At 42.0% G+C, this 25,680-nt stretch overlaps 2 protein-coding genes across 5 annotated transcripts in view; one reads left to right on the forward strand and one right to left on the reverse strand.

Annotated features, from left to right (window-relative positions):
- RBL2 (RB transcriptional corepressor like 2) overlaps positions 1-12,534 on the forward strand; it is a 43,798-nt gene extending 31,264 nt beyond the window's left edge. Inside the window, exons 18-22 of the mRNA XM_043898475.1 lie at positions 5,784-5,855; positions 6,542-6,647; positions 7,472-7,677; positions 8,287-8,451; positions 11,073-12,534. Coding sequence (XP_043754410.1) covers positions 5,784-5,855; positions 6,542-6,647; positions 7,472-7,677; positions 8,287-8,451; positions 11,073-11,243 — 720 coding nt within the window. The 3' untranslated portion in view covers positions 11,244-12,534. The remainder of the gene's footprint in view (positions 1-5,783; positions 5,856-6,541; positions 6,648-7,471; positions 7,678-8,286; positions 8,452-11,072) is intronic.
- Positions 12,535-12,589: 55 nt separating this feature from the next.
- Positions 12,590-21,822, reverse strand: LOC122691710 (AKT interacting protein). 4 transcript variants are annotated; one of them, XM_043898481.1, is made up of 10 exons: positions 21,606-21,822; positions 19,041-19,154; positions 17,653-17,858; positions 15,509-15,573; positions 15,324-15,424; positions 14,773-14,861; positions 14,595-14,693; positions 14,384-14,491; positions 13,555-13,615; positions 12,590-13,389 (listed from the first exon to the last, which is right to left on the reverse strand). In XM_043898481.1, the coding sequence occupies exons 2-10, from the start codon at positions 19,080-19,082 to the stop codon at positions 13,282-13,284; spliced, it is 879 nt and encodes a 292-aa protein (XP_043754416.1). In that variant the 5' UTR covers positions 19,083-19,154; positions 21,606-21,822; the 3' UTR covers positions 12,590-13,281. The 4 variants fall into 4 exon arrangements, with proteins under 4 accessions (XP_043754416.1, XP_043754411.1, XP_043754415.1 ...); XM_043898476.1 differs by having other exon boundaries at positions 12,590-13,392; XM_043898480.1 differs by having other exon boundaries at positions 12,590-13,392; positions 21,583-21,719.
- Positions 21,823-25,680: the final 3,858 nt, after the last annotated feature.

The following is a 25,680-nucleotide window of genomic DNA, read 5'->3' on the forward strand; positions in this document are numbered from 1 at the left end:
ATGTGATAAACTCCACATTTAACTGAGGAACTGCCAGAATGTTTTCCAAAGTCAATACACCATTTTACAGTTCCACAGATAGTATGTGAACATCCTTATTTCTCCACATTCTCATTAACACTTACCTGACTTTGTTCTTTATTTTTTTTTTTTTTTAATTTTTTTATTAGTTGGAGGCTAATTACTTCACAACATTTCAGTGGGTTTTGTCATACATTGATATGAATCAGCCATAGATTTACACTTATTCCCCATCCCGATCCCCCCTCCCACCTCCCTCTTCACCCGACTCCTCTGGGTCTTCCCAGTGCACCAGGCCCGAGCACTTGTCTCATGCATCCCACCTGGGCTGGTGATCTGTTTCACCATAGATAGTATACATGCTGTTCTTTTGAAACATCCCACCCTCACATTCTCCCACAGAGTTCAAAAGTCTGTTCTGTATTTCTGTGTCTCTTTTTCTGTTTTGCATATAGGGTTATCATTACCATCTTTCTAAATTCCATATATATGTGTTAGTATGCTGTAATGTTCTTTATCTTTCTGGCTTACTTCACTCTGTATAATGGGCTCCAGTTTCATCCATCTCATTAGGACTGATTCAAATGAATTCTTTTTGACAGCTGAGTAATATTCCATGGTGTATATGTACCACAGCTTCCTTATCCATTCATCTGCTGACTTTGTTCTTTAAAATAATTTATTGAGGTGAAACTCACATAACCTTATGCATTTTAAAACAAATGGTCCAAGTTTTAAAATCGGTAACTTTTTTCTTCAAGTTTTGGCTAGTCTAAATTGCTTGACATTCTTGATGAATTTTAGAACCAACTTGTCTATTCTTCTTGTTATAAAGAAGTCAGGTGGGGTTCAGTTAGAGATTGTGTTGAATCTGTAGATTAGTTTGAGGAGTATTGTTATCTTAACCATATTTTACCTTCTGATTGATGAACATTTTGGGCCTATGCTTTTCTTTGTGGGTAGTTTATTGCTGAATGATTCTTTTTTTCTGGTTACTGGTCTATTCAGATTGTCTATTCCTTCAGTACAGTCAGTTTTGGTAGTGTCTATCTTCCAAGGAATTTGTTTTCTCCAGGCTTTCTAATTTGTTGGCACCATTGTCTATAATATTCCTTTTAGTCCTTTTTATTCTTTGTCAGTTGTAATTTGATGGTCTTTTTTTAAAACCTTGGGTCAGTCTAGCTGACATTTTATTAATTTTGTTGATTTTGTCAAAGAACCACTTTCTGGTTGATTATTATATGCTCTTAATCTTTATTATTCCCCTCTTTCTGCTTGCTTTTGTTCTTTTTCTCAAGCTTTCTTGAGGCTTACTTTTGTTCTGTTTTCCTGGCTTCCACACAGGGATCTTGTGGGATCTCAGTTCTCTGATCAGGGATTGTGGGATCTCAGTTTTCTGATCAGGGATTGTGGGATCTTAGTTCTCTGATCAGGGATTGAACCCAGGCGTTCGGCAGTGAAAGCGCCCAGTCCCAGCCACTGAACCACCAGGGAATTCCCTAGGCTGTGTTTGCTGTTTTTTTTTAGTGTCTTAAGATGGATGGTTAGGTAATTTCATCTTTCTTTTTTCTTGCTATGGGCATTAAGAGCTATAGATTTCCCTCTAAGCACTGCTTTAGCTATATCTCATAAATTAGGGTATGTTGTGTCTTTATTTCATTCATTTCAAAGCATTCTCTAACGTCTTTTGACTTACTGGTTATCTAGGTGTGTTGTTTAATTTCCACGTATTTGTGAGTTTCTCAAATTTCTGTTAATTTCTAGTTTCAATCCATTGTGGTTCCAAAACACACTTTGTATTAGCTACTTTAGTCCATTTAAATTTATTGAAGTTTTGTAGCCTAGCATATGGTCTATCCTGGACAGTGTTCAATGTGCACTTGAGAAGAATATATATTGTTGTTGGGTGTTACATCTGTTACATCTATAGATGTAAGGTTTTTTAGTGTGTTTTTTAGTGTTAAAGTCTGTTTCTTTGTTGATCTTCTGTCTAGTTGATCAATCCATTATTGCCAGCGGGGTACTGAACTCTCTAAATATTATTGAATTGTCTATTTCTCTATTAATTTCTGTCAGTTTTTACTTCATGTATTTTGGTGCTCTGTTATTAGGTGTATGTATGTTTTTAATTGTTAGATCTTTCTGATGGATTGACCCCTCATCATTATGAAATGTCCCTCTTTATCTCTAGTAATTTTTTTGTTTTAAAGTCTGTTTTATAGTGTGATCTTTGTGTAGCCACTCAGCTTTCTTGAGTTGCTGTTTGCATGATACGTCTTCTTTCCATCCTTTTCTTTTAAATCTGTTTGCTTTAACCTAAAGTGTGTCTTTTGTATATGGAGTATATAGTTGGGTCTCTTTTTTTAATCTAATGTAAGGGTTTCTTCCTTTGCTTGTGTTAATAAATTCACATGTAACACTGTTGTAACTGGGTTTATGTCTGACGTTTTACTTTTTATGTCTCACGTCTTTTAGATCTCTCCTTCACTGCTTTCATGTGCATTCACTAAATACTTTCTAATATGGCATTTTAATTTCAGCATTGAGTTTTTAACTTTTTTTTACTAGTGGTTTCTTTAGGGTTTTCTATTTTTTTTTTTCTCTGCCTTTTTTTGGTCCCATCTTTACTGAGATATAACATCACATTTCTTCACATATATATTTTGTTTTATACAATTAAAAAAAAATCAGTTGAGAAGAAATACACATTTTATATTCTTTCCAGTTACATAATTATTTTTACCATTGCTCTTTGTTTTTTCTTCTGTAGTTGAATTACTGTGTGGAGTCACTTACTTTTAGCTTGAAGAACTGTAGTATTTTCGTGTAAGATGGTTCTGCTGGCAGCAAGTTTTCTGTCTTTATGTTTAGCTGAGACTGTATTCATTTCACTTTCACTTACGAAAGATAATTGTGTTACATACTGGATTCTTAGATTTTACTTTGTACACTGTTTCATAGCCTCCATAGTTTCTAATGAGAAGTTATCTGTTACTTTATTAGAGTTTCCTAGTAAGCAAAAAGTTGCTTTTCTCTTGATACGTTCAAGATTCTCCCTTTCTTTGGCTTTCAACTTTTTTTACTATGTGTCTGGGTATGGAGCTCTTTGCATTTGTCTTACTTGGAATTTGTTAAAATTTGTGGATATATTTCAGACTTAAATTGAAGAAAGTAGGGAAAACCACTAGACCATTCAGGGTATGACCTAAATCAAATCCCTTACCATTATACAGTGGAAGTGAGAAATAGATTCAAGGGACTAGATATGATTAGATATATCTATTATATATGATATCTAATTAGATATGAGAGTGCCTGATGAACAATGGATGGAGGTTTGTGACACTGCCCAGGGATCAAGACCATACCCAAGAAAAAGAAATGCAAAAAGGCAAAATGGCTGTCTGAGGAGGCCTTACAAATAGCTGTGAAAAGAAGAGAAGCAAAAAGCAAAGGAGAAAAGGATATACCCCATTTGAATGCAGAGTTCCAAAGAACAGCCAGGAGAGATAAGAAACCCTTATCAGTGATCAGTACAAAGAAATAGAGGAAAACAACAGAATGGGAAAGACTAGAGATTTCCTCAAGAAAATTAGAGATACCAAGGGAACATTTCATGCAAAGATGGGCACAATAAAGGACAGAGATGGTATGGACCTAACAGTAGCAGAAGATATTAAGAAGTGGCAAGAATACACAGAACTATACAAAAAAGATCTTCACAACTCAGATAATCATGATGGTATTATGATGATCACGCACCTAGAGCCAGAAATTCTGGAATGCGAAGTCAAGTGGGCCTTAGGAAGCATCACTACGAACAAAACTAGTGGAGGTGATGGAATTCCAGTTGAGCTATTTCAAATCCTAAAAGATGATGCACAGTGCTGCACTCAATATGCCAGCAAATTTGGAAAACTCAGCAGTGGCCACAGGACTAGAAAAGGTCAGTTTTCATTCCAGTCCCAAAGAAAGGCAATGCCAAAGAATGTTCGAACTATCACAGAGTTGCACTCATCTCACACGCTAGCAAAGTCATGCTCAAAATTCTCCAAGCTAGAGTTCAACAGTACATGAACTGTGAACTTCCAGATGTTCAAGCTGGTTTTAGAAAAGGCTGAGGAACCAGAGATCAAATTGCCAACATCCATTGGATCATCGAAAAAGCAAGAGCATTCCAGAAAAACATCTATTTCTGCTTTATTGACTATACCAAAGCCTTTGACTATGTGGATCACCACAAACTGTGGAAAATTCTTAAAGAGATGGGAATACCAGATCACCTGACCTGCCTCCTGAGAAATCTGTGTGCACGTCAGGAAAAAACAGAACTGGACAGGGAACAACAGACTGGTTCCAAATAGGGAGAGGAGTACTTCAAGTCTGTATATTGTCACCCTGCTTATTTAACTTGTATGCAGAGTACATCATAAGAAACACTGGGCTGGATGTAGCACAAGCTGGAATCAAGATCGCAAGGAGAAATATCAATAACCTCAGATATGAAGATGACACCACCCTTATGGCAGAAAGTGAAGAACTAAAGAGCCTCTTCATGAAAGTGAAAGAGGAGAGTGAAAAAGTTGGCTTAAAACTCGACATTCAGAAAACTAAGATCATGGCATCTGATGGCAAATAGATGGGGAAACTGGAAACAGTGGCTGACTTTAATTTTTTGGGCTCCAAAGTCACTGCAGATGGTGACTGCAGCCATGAAATTAAAAGGCGCTTACTCCTTGGAAGGAAAGTTATGACCAACCTAGACAGCATATTAAAAAGCAGACATTACTTTGCCAACAAAGGTCTCGTCAAGGCTATGGTTTTTCTGGTAGTCACGTATGGATATGAGAGTTGGACTTTAAAGAAAGCTGAGCACCGAAGAATTGATGCTTTTGAACTGTGGTGTTGGAGGAGACTCTTAAGAGTCTCTTGGACTACAAGATCCATCCAGTCCATGCTAAAGGAAATCAGCCCTGAATATTCAATGGAAGGACTGATGCTGAAGCTGAAACTCGCAAAACTTGCCGCCTGATGGGAAGAACTGACTCATTTGAAAAGACCCTGATGCTGAGAAAGATTGAGGGCAGGCAGAGAAGGGGATGACAGAGGATGAGATGGTTGGATGGCATCACTGACTCAATGGACATGAGTTTGAGTAAACTCCGGAAGTTGGTGATGGACAGGGAGAGCTGCTCACCAGGGCGAGCTGCAGTCCATGGGGTCGCAAAGAGTCAGACATGACTGAGCGACTGAACTGAACTGAGACTAATGTTTTTAAAATAAATTTGGAAGGTTTCAGCCTTTAAACATTTCTTCCTGCTTCACTCCTTCTGGTACTCCCATTATGTGACCTTTATGTGCTTAATGGTATGCCCCATTTCTCTGAAGCGCTTTTATTAATTTTTCTTCATTCTGTCCTCTGTTCTGTGAACAACTCCATCTCAGGTTTGTTAAACTTTTCCTTTGCCAGTTCAAATCTAGTTTTTCATTCCTCTAATGAATTTTCTGTCACTATGGTTGTTTATTCTAGGTCTTGATTCAGATACCACGTATTCCCTCTGTTGTTACTGAATTAGTAGCCTTACTTGAATATATATTTCTTCATTTGTTGTATGCTTTTTAGAGACATTCCAGAGACTTTAAACAGTTGCTTTTTAGTACAGTTTTCACCAGTGTCACTAGGGAGCAGATTCATGGAGCATCTCATACTATATTATGCTAGAAGTCAAATTCACTCTCAGTGTACCCTTATTCTTTGCCAGGTCACAAAAGAAGACAAGTCCTTCCAGAATATTATGCGTTGCTACAGGACTCAGCCACAGGCCCGGAGCCAGGTGACTACATTTTCTCTCAGGGCTGAAAATAAAGATGAAAGTCTTTTAGATGCATATAAAAAAATTTAACTACAGGTGATTCTGTAGCCTCTCCTCCAGGATAAAAAAATAGGACTCTATTTTAATCTTATTTAATTATTGACAGCCACACATCTTGATTAAGTTCTCTTTTCCCCCAGAGTTAATGATGTAAAATATTTGATTCCTTTTTAATCCAGATAATTACAAGATAGATGTAAATTAGGAAGCTGCTGTTTGGATTTTATGTCACCTTGAATTCAGTCTGGTTTAGCACATACACAGTGCTGCACATTTAACCAAAATAGCATTAAGTGAAATTTTAAAACCCATTTTACCTTTAATGCTATGTACTTGTCTCAAAGAGATAGGTAGGCATGTAAGATCTTTGTATCTGACTTAGAATGACTTGATTTTACAATTAGATATTATTGCTGCTCTGTAGTATTGTAGGCAGCACTTGAAAGTTGAAGCCTGACAGGCCCTGATGTAAATCCTGTAAATGTTATTTAAAAGATACATAATCTTGGCTGCATTTACAAACCTCCCCTGAGTAGGACAGCTATTACTGTAGGGAACTGTGAGAATTAAATAACATGTTAAAGTTGTATAGTCTAGGATGTGTTCAATAGATATAGTTCTGTTGCCGTCTCATGCTCTGTTTAAAGGTGTATAGAAGTGTTTTGATAAAAGGGAAAAGGAGAAGAAGAAATTCTGGCAGCAGTGACAGCAGAAGCCATCAGAATTCTCCGACAGAACTAAACAAAGACAGAAGTAAGTGGGATCTTTACGAATTTATACAACTAAATAAGGAGCTTCTCTTATTTTTTAGGTCTAGGACTAAAGAATTACTAAAATTACTGTTGTAGAAACTGTGGCAACAGTTTACTGGCAAAAGATATATTGGAACAATAAACTAAATTCTAAATTTAGTAGCAAAGTTGTCCTTTATTCCATGGTTTTGGACACATTGTGCATAACATTTTTCTCTAGGTACTAGAAAAGGTTAGAGAGACAGGCATTTGTTGACCTGAGTTCCAGAAAAATGTGGCATGTCAACAGAAACCATGCTATGGAAATACCATCCTTAATTGCTGGTTTATACTACTTAATGCAGGGCTCGGTCCTAGAAAACTGGTGTCAATTAATGAATACTTGCTACAACTAATGAATACTTGGTGTCAATTAATGAAGCCCTTGCTACATTAGCAGCACGATAGTAAAGTTAGTGGGGCTTCCCAGGTAGCTCAGTGGTAAAGAATCCACCTGCCAATGCAGGAAAGCAGGAGATGCGGGTTCGATCCTTGGGGTGGGAAGATCCCCTGGAGCATGGCAACCTGCTCAAGTATTCTTGCTGGGATAATCCCATGAAGAGAGGAGCCTGGTGGGCTACAGTCCATGGACTGTCAAAGAGTCGGACACGACTGAGCACGCACACACACAGTTAGTGCTAAATGCCTCATCTGCGCTTTGCTCCTCGGTGTAGAGGGCCCATTTGCTGCCATTTAACAAGTGGAGCGGGTAGCTGTCTACCCTCCTCTTCCTGAGTTCTCTTTTTCAAAGCCTCCCTGTTTAACACCTTCCATCCCACCCGGCAGCCAGCAGAGACTCCAGTCCCGTCATGAGGTCCAGCAGCACCCTGCCAGTCCCACAGCCGAGCAGCGCCCCGCCGACCCCGACTCGCCTCACGGGGGCCAACAGTGATGTGGAGGAGGAAGAGAGAGGAGACCTCATCCAGTTCTACAACAACATCTATATCAAACAGATTAAGACGTTTGCCATGAAGTACTCACAGGCAAATGCAGTAAGTTTGAGGAGGATTATTTCATACTTTTTTTTTTTCACTTGTGAAGAATGAGAAATCACTTGTTTTTGAGCTGCTTCTGTGTAACGTAGCTTGACAAATAATTCTTTTGCTAAGTAAAACTGAGAAAGTCTTTTAACAGAAATAATTTCTTTAATGAACATAACTTCTACTGTTGTGAAGTATTAAACAAGATTGTATTTGGATTCCCTGCAGAGTACAGTCATATGAGACGGAGTGCATAAGTTCAAATTACCCAAAACTTGCCAGCTCTGGTGACCTTGCAAATTATTTAACTTTCTCTGTGCCTTTTGTTTCCTTGTATATAAAATGGGAATACAGGTAGTCCTTTGCTTATAGGGTTGTTGTGAGGATTAAATGACAGAATGTATTAAAAATGGTTAAAACAGTGGCATAAGGAAAGCACTAAACCGATTCCTATTGTATGGTTTTCTTTAGGTTTAATTTTTGCTGCGAATACATCACTATCTACCATTCATAAAGCATTTGGTTTATTATTCCTCTTTAATGATTCAGCAAGAATAACCATTTTCCCAAAAAAAGTAACTGGTTAGGAATTTTGTTTACCGTAGAATTTTTTTTACACAGATGGATGCTCCTCCACTCTCTCCCTATCCATTTGTAAGAACGGGCTCTCCTCGCCGAATACAGTTGTCTCAGAACCATCCTGTCTACATTTCCCCACATAAAAATGAAGCGATGCTTTCTCCTCGAGAAAAGATTTTCTACTACTTTAGCAACAGTCCTTCAAAGGTGAGCCTAATGTAAAGCTTGGCCTTTACCAGCCCCACATACTTAGGATTCTAAGGGTTGTTGGGAAACCTTCAGCATGCACACGATGGGATCTGCCAAGGAAGAGTGACCAGTAGCCCCACAGCAGCAGAAAACAAGGGTTTGGGGGAGAACTTTCAAGTTGGAAACAGGGCAAGGGGTTTGGATTTTCATCCCTCTTTTCCTATTTGTGCATTTGAACATTCTGCTATAAATCTGGAATTTTTTTTTTTTTTTGGTCCCATTTGTAAAACTTTAAAATTCCAAATTTCTGTTAGGGAGAGAAAACCCAGATCCCTTGACGGATTACTCAGTACCTGCGTCTGGGACAGGAACTGTCTCTGTCCTTTGAATTCTTAGCCTAAGAAGAGAAACGGGCATTTTATAACGATACGCACATTAGCACCGATTTAAGTGGTAGCATCTGCCTCAGTCTGCAGTGGGTAGGGAAGCTTGAGTCAAGCCTTAACGGATGAAAAATTAGGAGGCTGCTGAGGTGTGGAAGGAAGGGCATCCAGGATGAAGTGGACGAGAGAGGGAAACAAAGCCCTTGAAGCAGTAAGGCTAGAGCTCCGGGAATCACATGTCTCACTGTTAAGGGGGCAGCTAATCTCAAAGGTCCTTAAGTGACACTTATATTTATAAAGACTGTTCAGAAAACACACAGAGATAACAAATGGCCCAGGAGAAACACATGCACAGATTCCTAAAACACACAATGTCAGTGCCATGAAGAGATGGGTGACAGACAGATGGCCGGGAGAATACTGCTCTGCTGGTTCCCTGTTAGTAGATTTGCATCCCACACCAAATTAAGTTCCAAACGGATTAAAAAGTTAAACAGAAAAGTAAATTGGAATAGGACTATTCAGTTCAAAAGAAGGCCAAAAAAGGAAGACAACAGACAAAGAGCAAGGAAATATAGGTGGTCTAAATACCCCAGCTAAAACGCAGGAATTGTTAACACTGGATTAAACTACGATACAGGTTACCACAGAATACTATGTAGCAGTTAGATATGTGATCCATATATACTGATATGAGAAGGTGTAAGATATAATGGGGACTGAACAGTACATAATATACCATTGTAATTTTTTTGAAACTCTACTTAATGAACATTACATTTCTAATGCATGCCTTCCTAGAAAAAAGAGCAGAAAGCTACACAGTAGCCTGATCTGTTCAGTGAATGAATGGTAACAGTAAGTGTCCTTAGGGATTGGGTGAGGACAAGAAGGCATATTCTGTATGAATCTGGGGGAGAATAAGTATTCATTTTTAAACTGTCATGTACATATTATATAAATTATGGTGTATAAAACTGTGTACTGTATATAAATTATATATACTAATGTGTTATTAATCTATATTAATGTTATGTATATAGTAAGGCAATTATACTTGCACAATAGATACAAAATATAATGTATATACATTATACAAATACCACTTGTACAATTAGTGTATAGTTAACAATTTAAGAATATTCAAGTAAGTGGGAGACTAAAAAGCAGAGCAGACTTTTAGGGAGGCAAGAGAGTAGGAGAGAAAGAGGAAAGCTTGCTTAAAATGGTTAAAATTTGAGAAGGTGCATATACTGATTATAGAAAACTGTGGTGGTTTTATTTTAAACCTCAGAAAAGCCTATTATTTAAGAATAAAAAATAAATATCTAGGATTTGCTTTAAAACATCTGAGAGATGAGAAATGAAGGTATAGATCAAATAAGACTGGCCAACATTGCTGAAGTAGGGTGATGGTCATGTGAAGGTTCACTATATATGCTTTTCTGTTCCCATGTTTGACATGTCCTAAAACAAATGCATGTAAAATCTGGTCAGTATGCTTTCTACTAGGAAGCATGGACAATGAAATCAGTGGCACATGAAAAAAAAAATTATCCGAAGATAATGGAACAGCTGACTTTTGGGACTCTGGGGAAACTTCGTGCTGAAGGCACCTATACATAGGTCCGGTCTTTATAGCCCCATGGCAATATTCTTCTCACTCCAGGTTCCTCACGTGAACCAGAGCATGCAGAAAATAAATTTGCCTGACTTTCCTCAGTTCTTCTGAGGAAGATGTATAATACATTCTAGAATTCTATATTACACTTATGAATTACCTACCAGGGAATTAAGACCTCTCCTATGAAACTCCATGGCTGCTAAAATGAGTAACACTAAACTGGGGAAAAAGGGGACATAATACTATATAAAGTCATGTTACTTTTTTAAAAAAGGAAAATGGAAATTATAAAATTGATTAAATATGGCATAGCAATGTGATGCTCTGTAACTTTTGTAAAAAAGAATCAGATTTGTGAACTTTTATATTGTTAAAGTGTATATCAAAATCACCTCTGGAGCATGTTAAAAAAAAACAGAAATACTCTGCCTCTATCCCAGTCAGTCATCAATGTCAGCTAGCTGAGAAGTGAAACCAGAAGGATGTAAAATTTGCTAGTTCTTTCCTTTATAAAGATGTTCAAACTCTTCAAAGTAAACTGCTTAACTAATTTGAGGTTCTTTGATGCAACACTGAACTGCGTGTATTAGAATTTTAACACTTTTTGTATCTATCTATACCTCCGCCACCAGAGACTGAGAGAAATTAACAGTATGATACGGACAGGAGAAACTCCAACCAAAAAGAGAGGGATTCTTTTGGAAGATGGAAGTGAATCACCTGCAAAAAGAATTTGCCCAGAAAATCATTCTGCCTTATTACGTCGTCTCCAAGATGTAGCTAATGACCGAGGTTCCCACTGAGGTTAGTCCGTTGTATTGAAACTGTCTCTTCACAAACTCTGTTTAGCAGCAGCATTTAACGCATGCTAGATTATGGGGCTCTTTTCCTGAATCCTTCCAGTATCCTTATGGTATTTTTACTTACCCCAACTGCCTTTTTTCCTACCTTGCAGTGCTTGCCATCAAGGCTGCCTAGAATCCAACACAGTTGGATTTTTTAACTCTTTGGCAAAGCTATTCCAAATATTACAAGTACTGCAGAGAATGAAGCATACTCATGTTTAGAAGAGGTCTCTGTTAACATGTTCCAGCAGAGGAACCATATTTCAGTTCATTCCTGTTTTGTGGTCAGCCCTGGCCCTCATGAAAAGCAAAACTTGGCATTTCGTCCTAAAACACTTGGTAGGAGTGTGAGATTTCTGCATTCCTAAAAGGTAACAAATTGGGAAAGCGCCCAGATTTGGAGGTCCTAGATAACCAGCCCAAGTCTCCCGTTTCCTCTGTGTAATTCTTCCCTACCCCAGTAGGTGTGGTGCAGTGTGACAAGTCTTTGATTGGTGTGCAATGTGTGAGTGAACTTGTATAAGAAGTGGCACTTTAGGGCTGTAAAAAGCATGATTTTGTAACCCAGATTTTGCTGTATATTTGCGATGGCACTTTCTACAATGTGAACTTTATTAAGTACAAAACTTCTAGGTTTAATATCTTCTTTGATGCTTTTGTACTTTTTTAAAATTGTTAAAGTCCCAGTAGGTACCTTTTGGGCATGTATTTGAAATTCTCCATTTTTGTTGATAGGGATCAGCTGGCTAAGTAAAGATTTTAAATCAAGTTGAATTAAGAGGATTATTATGAAAAATTATGACCTCTTCCTTTAGGAGGTAGTTAATCCAAAAAGACATGTCTTTATTAAGGTGGTATTTTTAAATATCTTTGGGTGTGTTCCTGGAAGTTTAAAAAAATAGATTGGAGAATTTTAGGTTTTTATTAGTACACAGTACCATTTATACAGATTAGAAAATGTTAATTTAACAGCTACTGAATTATCTATATATACCTTTATTAATCACTATTGTTCCAGCAGTTTTAAAGTTGAATGAATAATCTTATTAGGGAGAAAGTTCAATTGTAAATTGAATCAGTATAAACAAAGTTACTAGGTAACTTCATATTGCTCTGAAAGAAATATGGAACTTACACTGTTCAATTAGAATAGTGTTCTGCAAAAATATTTATAAAACCTCTCAAGATACTGCTACTGTAATTTTATATGAAAATAAGTGTATTTTTCAATAAAGCATTTATAAATTAATCTTTGTTTATAATGAGAAAAGGGTATTTAGTTTCCTGCATAAATGACAAAGAACAATCATTCATTGATTTATTGTCTCTACAAAACACACTAGTCATTCATCATTTAAATCTGACTTCATTAGAAACCGTTTTAACACTTTTTCTCCCTCCTGCCATAAAAATACAGTAATTTGCTCAAAAAAAAAAAAAAAAACAAAACCCCTAAGAACAAGTGTTCTGGTTTCCTCTCACTCTCCCAGTATGTCCCTCAGTGACAGCAGTTTGTATATCAGTAACACAGTAAGCTGAAGACTGAGGTTCATTCATTCAACTGCTCCTCCACTTAAAAGTGCTAATAAGCTATGGAAACTGCTCTCTCTATCCTTTCATCTCTGCGCCCTAACGTATGTACAGCGGAAACCACCAATTAAAAAGTCATTACAGTGCTGAACTTTGCTCACTTCATTAGTTTAAATGAATGCAACTTACCTTTAGCATTATATTCAAAAAAATACGTAAGCTTCAAGGTCCCCAATAATTTGGAGTACTGAACTAGATAACCACCTTAAAGACACTCCTGACAGAAGTAATGCATCACGTAAAGAGAGGTTTCCAGAACGTGCGGTTAGAAGCTAAGCACACACGAACAACACCGACGTCAGCCACCGTTCACAATGTTTTACTCTGCGGGCGGTCCTTCGCATTGGTCAGCTTCACGAGCCGAAGTCCGGCAGGAAAGTGCGCGGTGCACCCGATTCACCAGCTCTTAAGTCGCCACTGTTTTCTCTTCTTTACTGAAAGGCTGTACTGAGCCAGGCTTCACCCATGACAGGCCAGCGACATGAACACTTTTATTGTGCTGTTCTTCAGGCTTCTTCTAGGCACAATAAAAAACAGACATTACAGACCGATAAGGAGATTTCAGCACTGTACCAGTCTGTCTCCCCAAATGTCACTGTATACACTCAATGGTCACCAATGAAGACAATTTAGAAAGGAAACAGCAAGCTACCGATTTCTAAAATGGCCATTTACTTACTTTCTGAGTCAGCATCTTCTCTCTGGCTTCATCATGGACAGAAGGATTCCATGGAGAAAAGCTGAAGGAAGAGAGAAACACTAAAGAGCGGCTCACTAAATTTAATGTCCATTTTTAAGCCTGCTCCCCAAACAGAACTTAACAAGGAACAGTCTTAATCAGTTGTCAGTATGTAAGTTTCAGACATTACCTAAATGATTTTCTTACATAGTTATCCCTTAGAGAGCACTTTTCCTGTGTTAGCTCACGTAAGCCTTGCAACCACCCCTGATGTCCTATTACAGATGAAGAAAGCAAGGCACAGTAAAATTAAGTAACTGCTCAGGGTCACCAAAGCCAATTAAGTGCAAATGTCACCCAGTCTAACTGCAGAGCCCAAGCTCTTAACACTACACTACGCTCCTGTCTCCCAGCAACACCCATGCTGCCCAAGAGCTAAGTCACTTGCTCTCAACACTTGCAGACACTCTTTCCCAACACAAGCTAACAGTGCTTGGGGAACCCATGACTCAGACTGTTCACTCACACTGATCAGTTTCCCTCCTTTCACCAAATCTGTAGGTTGATGGGGTAATGACCATTTAAGAGGGGCTCCAATTGGAAGGAAGAGTCCTGACGCTTGAGTGAGCACATTACCAGGATCTTTGAGAAGAAACCAGTCACTCAATAGCTTGCTCCTGGCCAGTGTCATACATGTAAAGCAGAAGTCAAGTTAGAGAGGTTGTAGGCTAGCAGATGGCTCACTTTCCTTTTAAATCCCCATTCTAAGGCCACCTGGAAAACAGAAGCCCAGTACAAGTGCGGCTTATCTGGATAATGTACCACTCACCTAATTGCATAGGGGTCTTCTATTTTAGGTTGGTCAAACAAGCGAGCAGTGCACACCTTAACACTGTCAACCACTTTACTTTTAAAAAGCTGAATATCTTTCTCGTACCTGTGTCAAAAGTTTAAATCAAGAGGTTACCAACATGATCTCCTTCGCTGTCTTTTCAAATGTATCTTAAACGTATCTTAAATGACAAAGCAGAGGAACATACAGTACTGCAGCCTCTGGGTTTAGGGGGCTTGCTGTATCAATCTTGTAGAAGACTCTCCTTGCGTACATCAGTACTTGCCAAATGTGATTATGGTTCCGCCTAAAGGGAAACACAGCGGGGTGACTAAGGCTTCCCCTTGCTGGCTTACATCACCACAAGAAACTCTTTATTTACTAACCTCCATTTTGCAAATGCTCTCTTCACATCCAGTTCACCCGAGGTGGGATCCACTAGCGGGTGAAAGACGGGAATATCAAACACCAAACGCTACAGTGAGAGAAGGACACTGCCTTTAATGGAAGCAGGGGAGCTTGTTAAACCCACACACAGAAGTTGTAAAAGGAGCAAGACAAGGCAGTCTTGTTGCTTAAAGTCAAAGAGCTGCCTTGAGAGGGACACTTGAGTACTTTCACCATTTTCCTGTCAAAGTAAATTTTGCAAAGAAGCAAAGGGAAAGTCGCTCTCCCCCACCACAGCAGAACAATCGCCACTCACGTGGCAAGTGCTACACCACAGCTTCCAGCCTCACAGGCACACCCTGCACAGAGAGAGAAACAAGGCTGAAGGCAGAGGCCCGCATGGCCAAAGATGGAACAAAGCAAAAAAAATCCCTCAAAGGACTACACAGTAGACAGAACATCCTGGGAAACCGAAATCATGAAAGTTATTAGGTCCAGAAAAGAACCAAGACATTCTGAAAGCCCAAGCCAGAGTGTATCCCCCACTTACTGGACAGTCACCATCCGGGTAGTTATCAGGGATGTAAACTGTAAACTTAAATACGCCATCTTGATAAAGTCCATGCCGTATGAATATTACTCCAAACCACACTGCAGGACAAAATAGAAACACTTAAGGGCTAAGTTTGCGTCAGCGGAATCAAACATGCTATAAAAAGAGCGAATGCTTCTTACTTAATGCAGATCGATAAGACGGCTGCACGTAGACACCTGGTAACTTCTGCTTCACAACCAAGGTACTAAAACAGAAGCAGAATAGTGAGACCGCAGGAATGTAAAGGACACATACAGACCAAGCCACCCACATTCTGTAAAGAAGGAACAGTCCCTCAAAGGGCAGCCGATGCCCTGACCACACAGACGGAGTCAGCACAATCGCTCACCTGGCCCTAACTGCTGTCTGTCTACTGGCTTCATAACATACGCGCAGAGCAGCACAGCCAGAAAAGGGCCCCAGGTTAAGAAATGAAAGCCAAGCAGGGATTCATAGTCAAGTTTCCTCCCAGAAATCAGCTTCCCCAAAACACCATCTTGGCAGCCAACCTGTATAGTTAATGCTGGACATCAAGTTTTAGGTCAGTGAGAGTTATTTGTAAGGTTATTGCTTTTGTGACCACGGACAACAGATCTTACCCACACACATTCAAAAGCTCTTTGAAGGTCCAATTTTAGGTAATTAAGACATTAAAATTCCACGGGATTTCCCTCACTTGGGGGTCATTTTAAGTGTCAATGGGCAGCATCTGACTATACTCTGCTCCTGAATTCACCCCCAACTCAGGCCCTTGAACTCTGCAGGCCTTGGCGTGGGAGCCGGCGGGAGCTGAGACAAGGAAGACAGGCTGCACTGGCTCTTCTGGGACCTGGTCGTTCTGCTCTGCTCCCTGCGGCTGAGCCATGAGCCTATACAAGTAACGCTGTGACCAGACCTAGGAAAGAACTGAGGGCCTTAAAACACATTAACCTGCCAACCCTCAGTTTTACTGAGGAATAACTTATTAGATCTCAGTTGACATTTTATTTCTTACCTATTTGCTATCACACTTATTTTTCAATCATTTTAAAGTAGTTATTCCATTTTTAAATCACTTCAATTCAGCACATCAACAGCAGCGTGGATGGCAGATGTATCTCCTACAGAGCTTTGCCAGAAAGGCAGATTTCGTGGCCTAATACAGCAGATTTAACACCACAATATAAGCTTGCACTGCCTCGCCTCAAATACAGGCATCCATTATAAAGTTACCAGCTCACGCTCAGCCATTCGCACTGGGGCCTCAGACCCTCTGACCATTACAATATGAGTAAAGAAAGGGGGCACTGGAGGGTGCTTTTGAAACAGCTTCATGGGCAAAGGCATTTTTAAATGACTGAAACTCAGAATTAATTCTCCAAACTTGCTGCCCATATAACAAATGACCAAATAAAATGCCATCTGCACTCACTCACTGCTTGAGCCCCTCTGACGGGCCAAGCACTGTTTCATTACTACCAGACTATGCAGAGGTGCCCATCTCCTCACAATCTATGGATAGGTACCACCTCAGTCCAATTTGTGACTTCTGTGAGTAGTCAAGCTCTTAGATGGAGCCCAGATCTTTTAAAACTTCCCAATTGTCTACTTCTGCCTTTGGGGGTCCTACAGAATAACTCAAATCCTCTTTCTAATTGATGGGCCTTCAAATATATGAAGACAGCTTTAATAAGTACTTTCTAAGTTTTCTCCAAGTTAGCGGTTCCTGTTCCTTCAACTGTTGACTCCTAAGGTCAGGCTTCCTGACCTCCGCCTCCTGGGACTGGCCTCTCAGTCTGTCAGGATGCCTCGTAAGGGTGATCGCCAGAATGAGGCACCAGTCTCCAGCTGCGTCTGACCCAAGAAAGAATAGATCGCCACTCTCCCACCATCCTGCCCTCTACAACCACCTCTTCAGGGGGTGAATTCCCCACCTCATGTAAAGGTAGACGAAAATTAAGTTCCTGGATGCTTAATAAATCTCAGTTTCTACCTCCTCTTGCTTTTCAAAACAGACATGGAAATTAAAGCACATATTTGTCTTTGAATCTTACTTACCCAAGCTCTCAGTAAGAACAGTTACTTTTAGAAGCAGTTATTTATATACCACCACTGAGGCCTTGGTGAAGAAAGATTACATTGCCAGCAAGAGATTCCATCCTATACACGTTAAGGCTCACACTGAAGGGGGATGGGTTTGACCGTCAAGATTAAATGGCTGCCGTTTACTGAGTCCATCAGAATAAATTTCATTCTTCACCTTTAAGGGTCATTCAAAATTTAACCGGACAGTTTCAGAACTTACAATTCTGCAAGAAGGGAGTATTCCAGGTAGAAAGGTCCATAGGAAGCATGCGTGCCATTTGTTGACTGTGTTGCTGGGGCAGGAGATGTAGGCTTAGTTATGGGCAAAGCATTTTTGGGAATAGAAGGCAGCTGTTTCTTTGGAGCGGTGCGTGGAGGACTGGTTTTCACATCCCCTGTTAATGTCTTCTCTTCACCATCAGACCGCTATTCAAGACGAAGTGGTGAGAACATTTGTTAGGATGATTCTTAAATCACAAGGCTATGTGTGATGTCCTTCAGTCCTTGACCGAAAAGCTGGAATGACTCTCTTACAGGGACCTTCTAGCATCGTGATCGAGATGACCTGGAAGTCTGTTGAGTGGGCAAGCTATTATAGACAGCAGAATCAAGCTGATGCAAGACTAAACCATTAGAAAAACTCATTCATCAGCTGTATCCTATAAAGACAATAAAGCCAATGTTTACAGGATTTACATGAAACAGAGAAAGAAAGGATTTCTCTTCAAGGCTCCAGAAAGAGGGCAAGGGGTTACTACACAATTATACCAGATTAGAAAGGTGCCCTGGCACGTAGATGTAGAAAGTTAGGTGCTAAGCATCTCAAAACAAATAGTGTAATGACTGCAATTAGTCACTCCCTGATGTCAGCACTTTGGTTAGAAACAAAGGATGAACCTCTTCTCTTACTCACATGGGTCTGATTTTGATCTGGTCCCTAACTGGTATGTTTTTACATTTGGACTATCATTAGTATAAACTGTCATTCTTAGTCAAAGACAAAGGTCTAAATGATTCAGAGACTAAACTACCATCCCACAGGTATTTCCTTGGCTCCAGGACCGTCAAAGGCTGTATCATCAGCTGTATTAAAAATGTACACAGCATCAGGTACAGAAGAAAAAAAAAAAAAGATTACTAGGGTATTCTCTTAGACATGGAATTATGGGTGACATTTTCTTTTTGTTTGCGTATTTTAAGCTTCCCTAAAACATTTTATTTTACAAGATATTTTAGTTAGATAAATTAAACCAGTGCTCTCAAGTCTGACTTGACCACATTGGACTGGCCTTTCCCAAAACTTCTCTAATCATGAAATCTTGAAGTTTGTTGAAAAACTACCTACAATATGTGTTACAAATTTCATCATGTGTGAATATAACCTAAGTCAAAATAACAGAATTTTGATTACCAGAATGGTTTCTGAGATGTGATCTCGGCCTCAGAAGCTGATTTTAATCAAGGAAATAATTATTTCTCAAAAATAAAACCTAAACTAGAAAACCAAAGTTAATTCTGCTAAGACGATAGGCAACCTTAATATGGATTATTCTGGCCTCTGTTTTGGCCCAAATAGGTTTCCTCCCTAAGTTCATCAACGATACCTACTTTGCGCACAGAGCTTGTAGACATGCTCCAGAAAGGGTTCATAACGTGTGCTCCCAACAAAGAAGTTCAGTGGTCTGTGTCATCAAATTCTTCTGTCCTCAGAATTCACTTCACCTTAAAATGAGACAGGAAAACAGAAAAACATACTGATACCAACAGTTAAAGACTTCTGAAATAGTTAAGAGCTAAATCTGTACCTCTAAACAGAAATACAATAGAATGTTATATAATATGCAGTTATAAAAACCTAGGGGAGAAAGTCTTCAGAAATAGTTTCCTTCTACACCCCCTCCCTCTTCTGACTCCAATTTCTTTCCCATCTTTAAATGCCGACAGGAATCTGTGTACTGAGTCTTTGGCCAGGATTCAGAATATTCAGTGACACAGTTCAGCTCTGGTGCCAGCATTGCAGAAGATATGGACTAAACAGTTGCGACTAGCAGAATATCTAGGCATCCGACTGCTGGGAAAGCCAGGTTCTGAATGCACTGTACCCACAGACACAAAAGGTCTATCATAGTTCTCAGGGTTACGGGGACTGAAGATCCACGGGAGCTGATTTAAGCGTGTCTTCAACACAGAATGATTCTCTCCAGTAAAACTGGCAACCAAAAACAAAGCATGAGAGACAGAGAAAACTGGATCCCGTTGGGACCATCCACATACACACACAGAAAAACCTGATCTTTTCAACTGCTTCAGCCCTGGAAACAGCAGGATTATGCATTGAAGGAATTGCCAAGCAATATGTACAAACGCAACAGAAGAGGGCCAAAGAGACCTTTCACAAACACACATCTTCCACCAAAGCATCATGAAGTGGATAAGAAACCCTGTCTTAAAGGTCACAAAGTCAGTGGGTCATTTACTAACAATACAAGGGAGAAGCAGCAAGTGGAGCGGTAAGGACAGCAGCTTGTCTGCTCTGGTGACATTCCCCCAGGCTCCGTCATGTTTAATACAGAGCTCTGCTCAATTCCTACTTGCACCAATCAAAAGGCTGAAGGTGGAAAGGGTCAGAACTTCAACAGTATTTTACCAAATTTATAAGCAAGTCATTAGAGTAGGATGTGCCAAATGTCCCCATTCAGCAAAAATCTGTTTTCCACCGAGCCCGTGACATACACGGGTGGGCCTCTTATCCTGCCAGTGCCCATTACTGCTGTTCTGCTTTCCAAGATAGTGTCGCCCAATAATTAAATCAAAAGAATGTGGGTTCTGGTTCTTCCACTTACCTAATGACTTAAACCCAGTAAGCAGCAACTTATTGCTGAGAGATCTCTGCAAACCTGTGACTATTATACAAGCCAAAATGGCAGGGCACCAAATCTGTAGTGGGGGTAAATATCCCTGTTTGGCGCAAATGAAAACAACATGGTTTTCAGATCCAGAGTAATGGGCAGCACCCAACCGTCATCTAGGTCAAACCTAATTTGACAGGGGAATCCTGTTCCCCTCGGACACAGTGCTCACCACCATGTAAATTGACTGGGGTGGATTACTCACCTGTAAGGTCTCTTCCAAGTCTAATACCTAGTAATTCTATGACTCTGCCTTTAAGAATCAAATATTAATCAAACTTACCCCCAGGTTCCTCCTGCCTTTAAGAAGGAGGTATTGTCTACTGCTGCCTTTGTTTCCAACAACTGACATAATCACCTAGAGAAACTGCAGCACGCTTTTCAGGAGTAACTACATCATTTAATAGATGTCTACTGGGCAGGTACAGCATTTTTCCAACAGATGTGCCATAGATGGAAGAAAACACAGGACAGGTCCTAGTCATTCCGAAACAATTTAAAAATTTCTGCTGATCTGGTCGTACAAATAACAAAAGACTGTCTCTTAATATCATACAGCTGAGAAGTCGTAGTTTAGCCCTATACGAATTATCCGCACGTGTACTGAGCCAAAACTTGAGACGGGCGGTGCTTACCTCCTATGCCTAAACAGGCACATCACCCCAAACAGACTTAAATCACACGTTAAGAGGTGACAGAGCAGGACCCAGGGAAAAGATGAAAACTGCCTCGGCCCCGGATCTCTGGGGACAGCCGGGACCGGCACCCTCGCCCGGGGCGTAAACCCATCTCCGCGCACGTAAGGAATCTGGACAAACCTGTCTCGGGATGATGCAAGGCAGGAGCCAAACCCTGACCTCGCTGCTAGCTCGAGGCCGGCCCCGGGCCCCGAGACCCTCGGGTGAGGGGGCTGCGGTCCTCGGACGCTACCCTCAAGCTGGAAGCAGGGACGGAGCCGGGCGAGGAAGGAAGGCCCCGGACTGGGCGAGCCAGCTCGGCCCGCCTCCCCTCCTCAGGCCGGCCCGGTCCGGCTCCCGGTCAGCATCCAGGGCCAGGCCCCGGGGTCGGCGCCCGCCTGCGCAGCAGGTGCCTGCAAACGCGGACAGGTGCCCGGCCCCGCCCCCATGTCCCAGCGCGGCCGCCGTCGCTCCAGTGTAGAATCCCCGGCAGAGCACACAAATGCCGGGCCTGAGGACGCTGGCGGCCCGGGTCTGAGGACTCCACGGCCCTCGCGCACCTACCACAGCCTGGCAGCGCTCCTCACCTCGGTGTTTTCAATGCAGTGCTCCCAGCGGCCGAGCGCCGTCGCAGTCCCACAGCATCTCTGGCCGCAGCGCCAGCCCAGCCCCTGCCTACTCTCCGCCCCGCCCGGCCCTGTTCTCAGCCTCCGGCTCCGCCCCACAGCCCCAGCCCCAGGACCCGGATGCTTCCGCCCAGCCTCGCGGCGCAGAGTGGTTCCTATACCTGTCGGTCAAAGACGTTCTTCCGGGGGCTTTGGGGCGGTGGCTAAAGGTCCTGCCAATCAAATCTGCTCGGCTCGGGTGGGGCCGCGCTTGACCCTCCCCTTACGTAACAGCGCCCGGAGAGAAATGTCAGTCACAGAAGTATCGCTCCCTGCGGGGGAGGGGGGCTTGTGCTTAGGGGGAGAGGGAGGGGGCGGAAACAAGCGCCAGGACATAATTGGTGCTAGCGTCTGCCAGTCACCATGGAGACCCGCCCACGGGCCTCTGCGTGGCCGCCGGTGCTAGTCGCGAAGGCTGTGACTGCGGGTTTCCCAAGCCTGAGTCAGGGGTGGGTAGGGTCGCGGAGCCGAAGTCCCGAACAAGGAGCCTGTGGGCGGGGCCGGCCACCGCCCGACCGCCCCGGCGCCCGCCCCGGTGCCCGCCCCGGTGCCCGCCCTCGCTCGTCCGTCAGTCTCCGGCTGCGCCGCCAGGCCGGAGACCGCCACGTCGGGCCCACTCGGTCTGGCCGGCCCGCAGTGGGAGGGGCTGGGGCCGCTGTCAGGTTGGGAGAACCTGGGAGAACGTTTATCCTTGAGAAATGCCCGTTTTCTATGTCAAAGAGTGGAGGAGCGCATAGGTACAGAAAACGGGACCAAACTCCCAAGTCACCCCTTGGCAGTAGCCTAGCTGCCAGAAGGGCTTTTTAAAAGTATACCTATCGGACCTGACCTATAAAATCCGAATCCGAGGGGCGATGAGTACCAGGAATTTACATTTGTCGTAACTTCCTCTGGCGATTCTGGTATGCCTTGACGTTTGAGAACCTCTGGCACGGTAACGAAGTCCCGGTCCTCTGATTTTTTAATTGTTATTTTTTTTACCCAGCAAAGGTGATCTGGAACATCTTCACCACATCTAACTCCTTTCACGGGAGTCGTTTCAGACTGAATAAAGTCTAAACGCAGCCTGATTCACAAGGCACATCCTGTGCTGGCCTCATTCCCATATTCCCATCTCATTTCCCACGTTTCTCTCCGGCCTCATTCTGTGGCGGTTGCCCTTGGCTTTTACACCTCCGAGGCTTTTCTTATAATGGTGCCTCCTCTTGGGGTGCTTTTCCAATCCCCACCTAAATTCGGGATCTTACACTCAGAAGAGGAGAAATGTTCTCTGATCTGGCTGTTTTGTTCAATTTTTGGTGGCCTTTCATATTCTGGTAAAATGACCTCCTTGTTAAATGGCAGACAGCCAAACGCTCCTAATCCCAAGGGTTGGTTCTGAAATCCAACTTCCTCCTCTAGTGAAAACATTCCTGAGCCACTTCCGTTTGTCCAGTTAAAATACACTCGGGAATGTTGTAATGCCCTTACTATTAGTCCCAGTCAATATAAAGAGGAAGATGAGCAGGAAGTCCTTTCTCCTGGCCACAGGTGATCTCCCTTGGCACCTCTCTGACCCAGTCCTTCCTCAACTTCTTGGCAGTCTCATCATTCTTTCCTATACTTTTTTCTGATCCCACCTTCAACCCTCCTTCTTGACAATCTCATCTCTTCCCTAAGCTTCACCAAGGACTCACATATATTTCTCCAGCTCAGACCTCTCCACTTTGCTTCAACTCCAGGTATCCAACTGCCCATTTCGGCACTGGATGCTTCAGACACGTATCAAAATCCTTACAGCTGCACATGCCAGAAAATCCAACTCAAATCGACTTGCACAGCAAGGAGATTTGCTTCATATGGGAGGGCAGGGTCCAGTGGTGGCAGTCTGGACTTCAGTCACTGCTTTCCTTCCAGTGCCTGGAATGGTTCCTTAGACACACCCAGGTGTGATAATGGCTAGCAAAACAGAAAGCATCTGTTTCTTCCACAGATCTCTTTCACAGAGCAAAGATACCTTTCCCAGAAGCTCCCCAGAAGCAATGCTCACGTTTCAATGACCAGAAACAAGTCACGCGCTGGTCTGTGCCTACAATGAAACCAATCAAGGTCAAGTGGAATGAGTCTGCCATGATTGGCTAGGGGCTCAGCAAGATTTACCCTCGTCCCTGGCCTTTAGGCAGAGGAGTGACTGATTGGTTTGTATTTTGAAAAGACCCATGGAGAAGGAAATGGCAACCCACTCCAGTATTCTTGCCTGGAAAATCTCATGGACAGAGGAGCCTGGCAGGCTACAGTCCATGGGGTCACAGAATCGGACATAACTGAGTCACTAAACAACAACAGCTTTGCCTGGAGAACAGACTGTGGGGTCACGAGAGTACTTGGGAAAACGCTGCAATTCAGCAAGAGACAGCTGCATGAATTTGATGGTGAAGATGGGGAAGTGAATGAGTTCAGATATTCAAGAGGTGGATAGACAGGACTTGCCCGTGGATTAGATATGGGGATGAAGACAAGAGGTGTGTCATGGATAAAGCCTAGATTTTGACTTGAGCTACTGGATGAGTGGTGAGGACTTTCACTAAGATGAGAAACAGTAAAAGCCATGGTGTTTGCAGGGGTGGAGGGATGGGGAAATAGTTCGGTTTCAGTTAGGCAATGTTTGGGGGTGTTTCTTTAAGTTCTCTTGCCTGTGTATTGTTAACTATTTCCCCCTTCTTCATGACTAATAGAGCCTTAATTTTTGTTGAGGAGTCTTGCCCTTCAGTGGTTTCCTGTTCTTGGGGCAATATAGTCACCGTGGGCCTGGCATGGCAGGGCCTATCTGTCTAGCCCCATAGGCCCAGGCTCCAGCCACTCACATTCTTTTAATTCCTTGGATGTGTGATGCTCTCCCAGTCTGCCCCGCCACAAGAGGGGATTTGGGTGTTCCCTTTGTCTGCACCGTCCTTTTCTCAAAAAGTCGGGGCACAGCGGCTAAACAACAACATGTCTCTGCTCAAACACCACTTCCTGAGGGCAATTCTCTGTCTATGTGGGAGATGACTTGTTAGTATCTCTCTCTCTACTATATAGTAAGCTCCATGAAGCAGGCACCATGTCTGTTTCATTGTTCCTGGCCTCCCCAGCATCCAGTGCAATGCCTGCGTGTGGTGGGTATGAAACAGATCCTTGACAAATGAAGGGCAGAGGCAACTCCGTTCAGTTCAGTTGCTCAGTCATGTCCGACTCTTTGAGACCCCATGGACTGCAGCACGCCAGGCTTCCCTGTCCATCACCAAACTCCCAGATCTTGCACAAACTCATGTCCATCCAGTCAGTGATGCTATCCAACCATCTCATCCTCTGTCATCCCCTTCTCCTCCTGCCTTCAGTCTTTCCCAGCATCAGGGTATTTTCCAACATCAGGATATTTTCCAATGAGTCAGTATTTCACATCAAGTGGCCAAAGTATTGGAGTTTCAGCTTCAGCATCAGTCCTTCCAATGAATATTCAGGACTGATTTTCTTTAGAAGCAACTACAGTATATTTAAAATACCAACCAATCTGATGCCTCCAGATCTGCACCAAGGAGCTGATTATGAAAATGAGGATGATTTATTTAAAGGGAAATGAAAAGGTAGCCTTGAGGTACCATTTCTTCAAGACTAAAATATAAAGTACTAAGAAAAAATAAAAAAGCTACTGACCCTAAACCTTACCTGTAAAACATTTTTAATCACTTCATATTATATTCATTAGTCTAACCTTTTGGAGCATATCTGATATTTGTGTCAAAAGATGAATTCTTGGGACTTCCCTGGTGACCAAGTGGTTAAGGCTCCGTGCTCCCAATGCAGGGGGCATGAGTGTGGTCCCTGGTTGGGGAACTAGGATCCTGCATGCCACGTAGCCAATAAATAATAAAAAATAAATTTAAAACACATTTAAAGAATTTTAAATTATTTAAAAAGAATTCTTGCACCAGGACTTCAGTAGACTTGTGATCTCTATGAGTAGTCAAGACTCCTGCCC

This window comes from Cervus elaphus, chromosome 4 (assembly GCF_910594005.1).
Source record: "Cervus elaphus chromosome 4, mCerEla1.1, whole genome shotgun sequence".
In the NCBI taxonomy this organism is placed as follows: domain Eukaryota; kingdom Metazoa; phylum Chordata; class Mammalia; order Artiodactyla; family Cervidae; genus Cervus; species Cervus elaphus.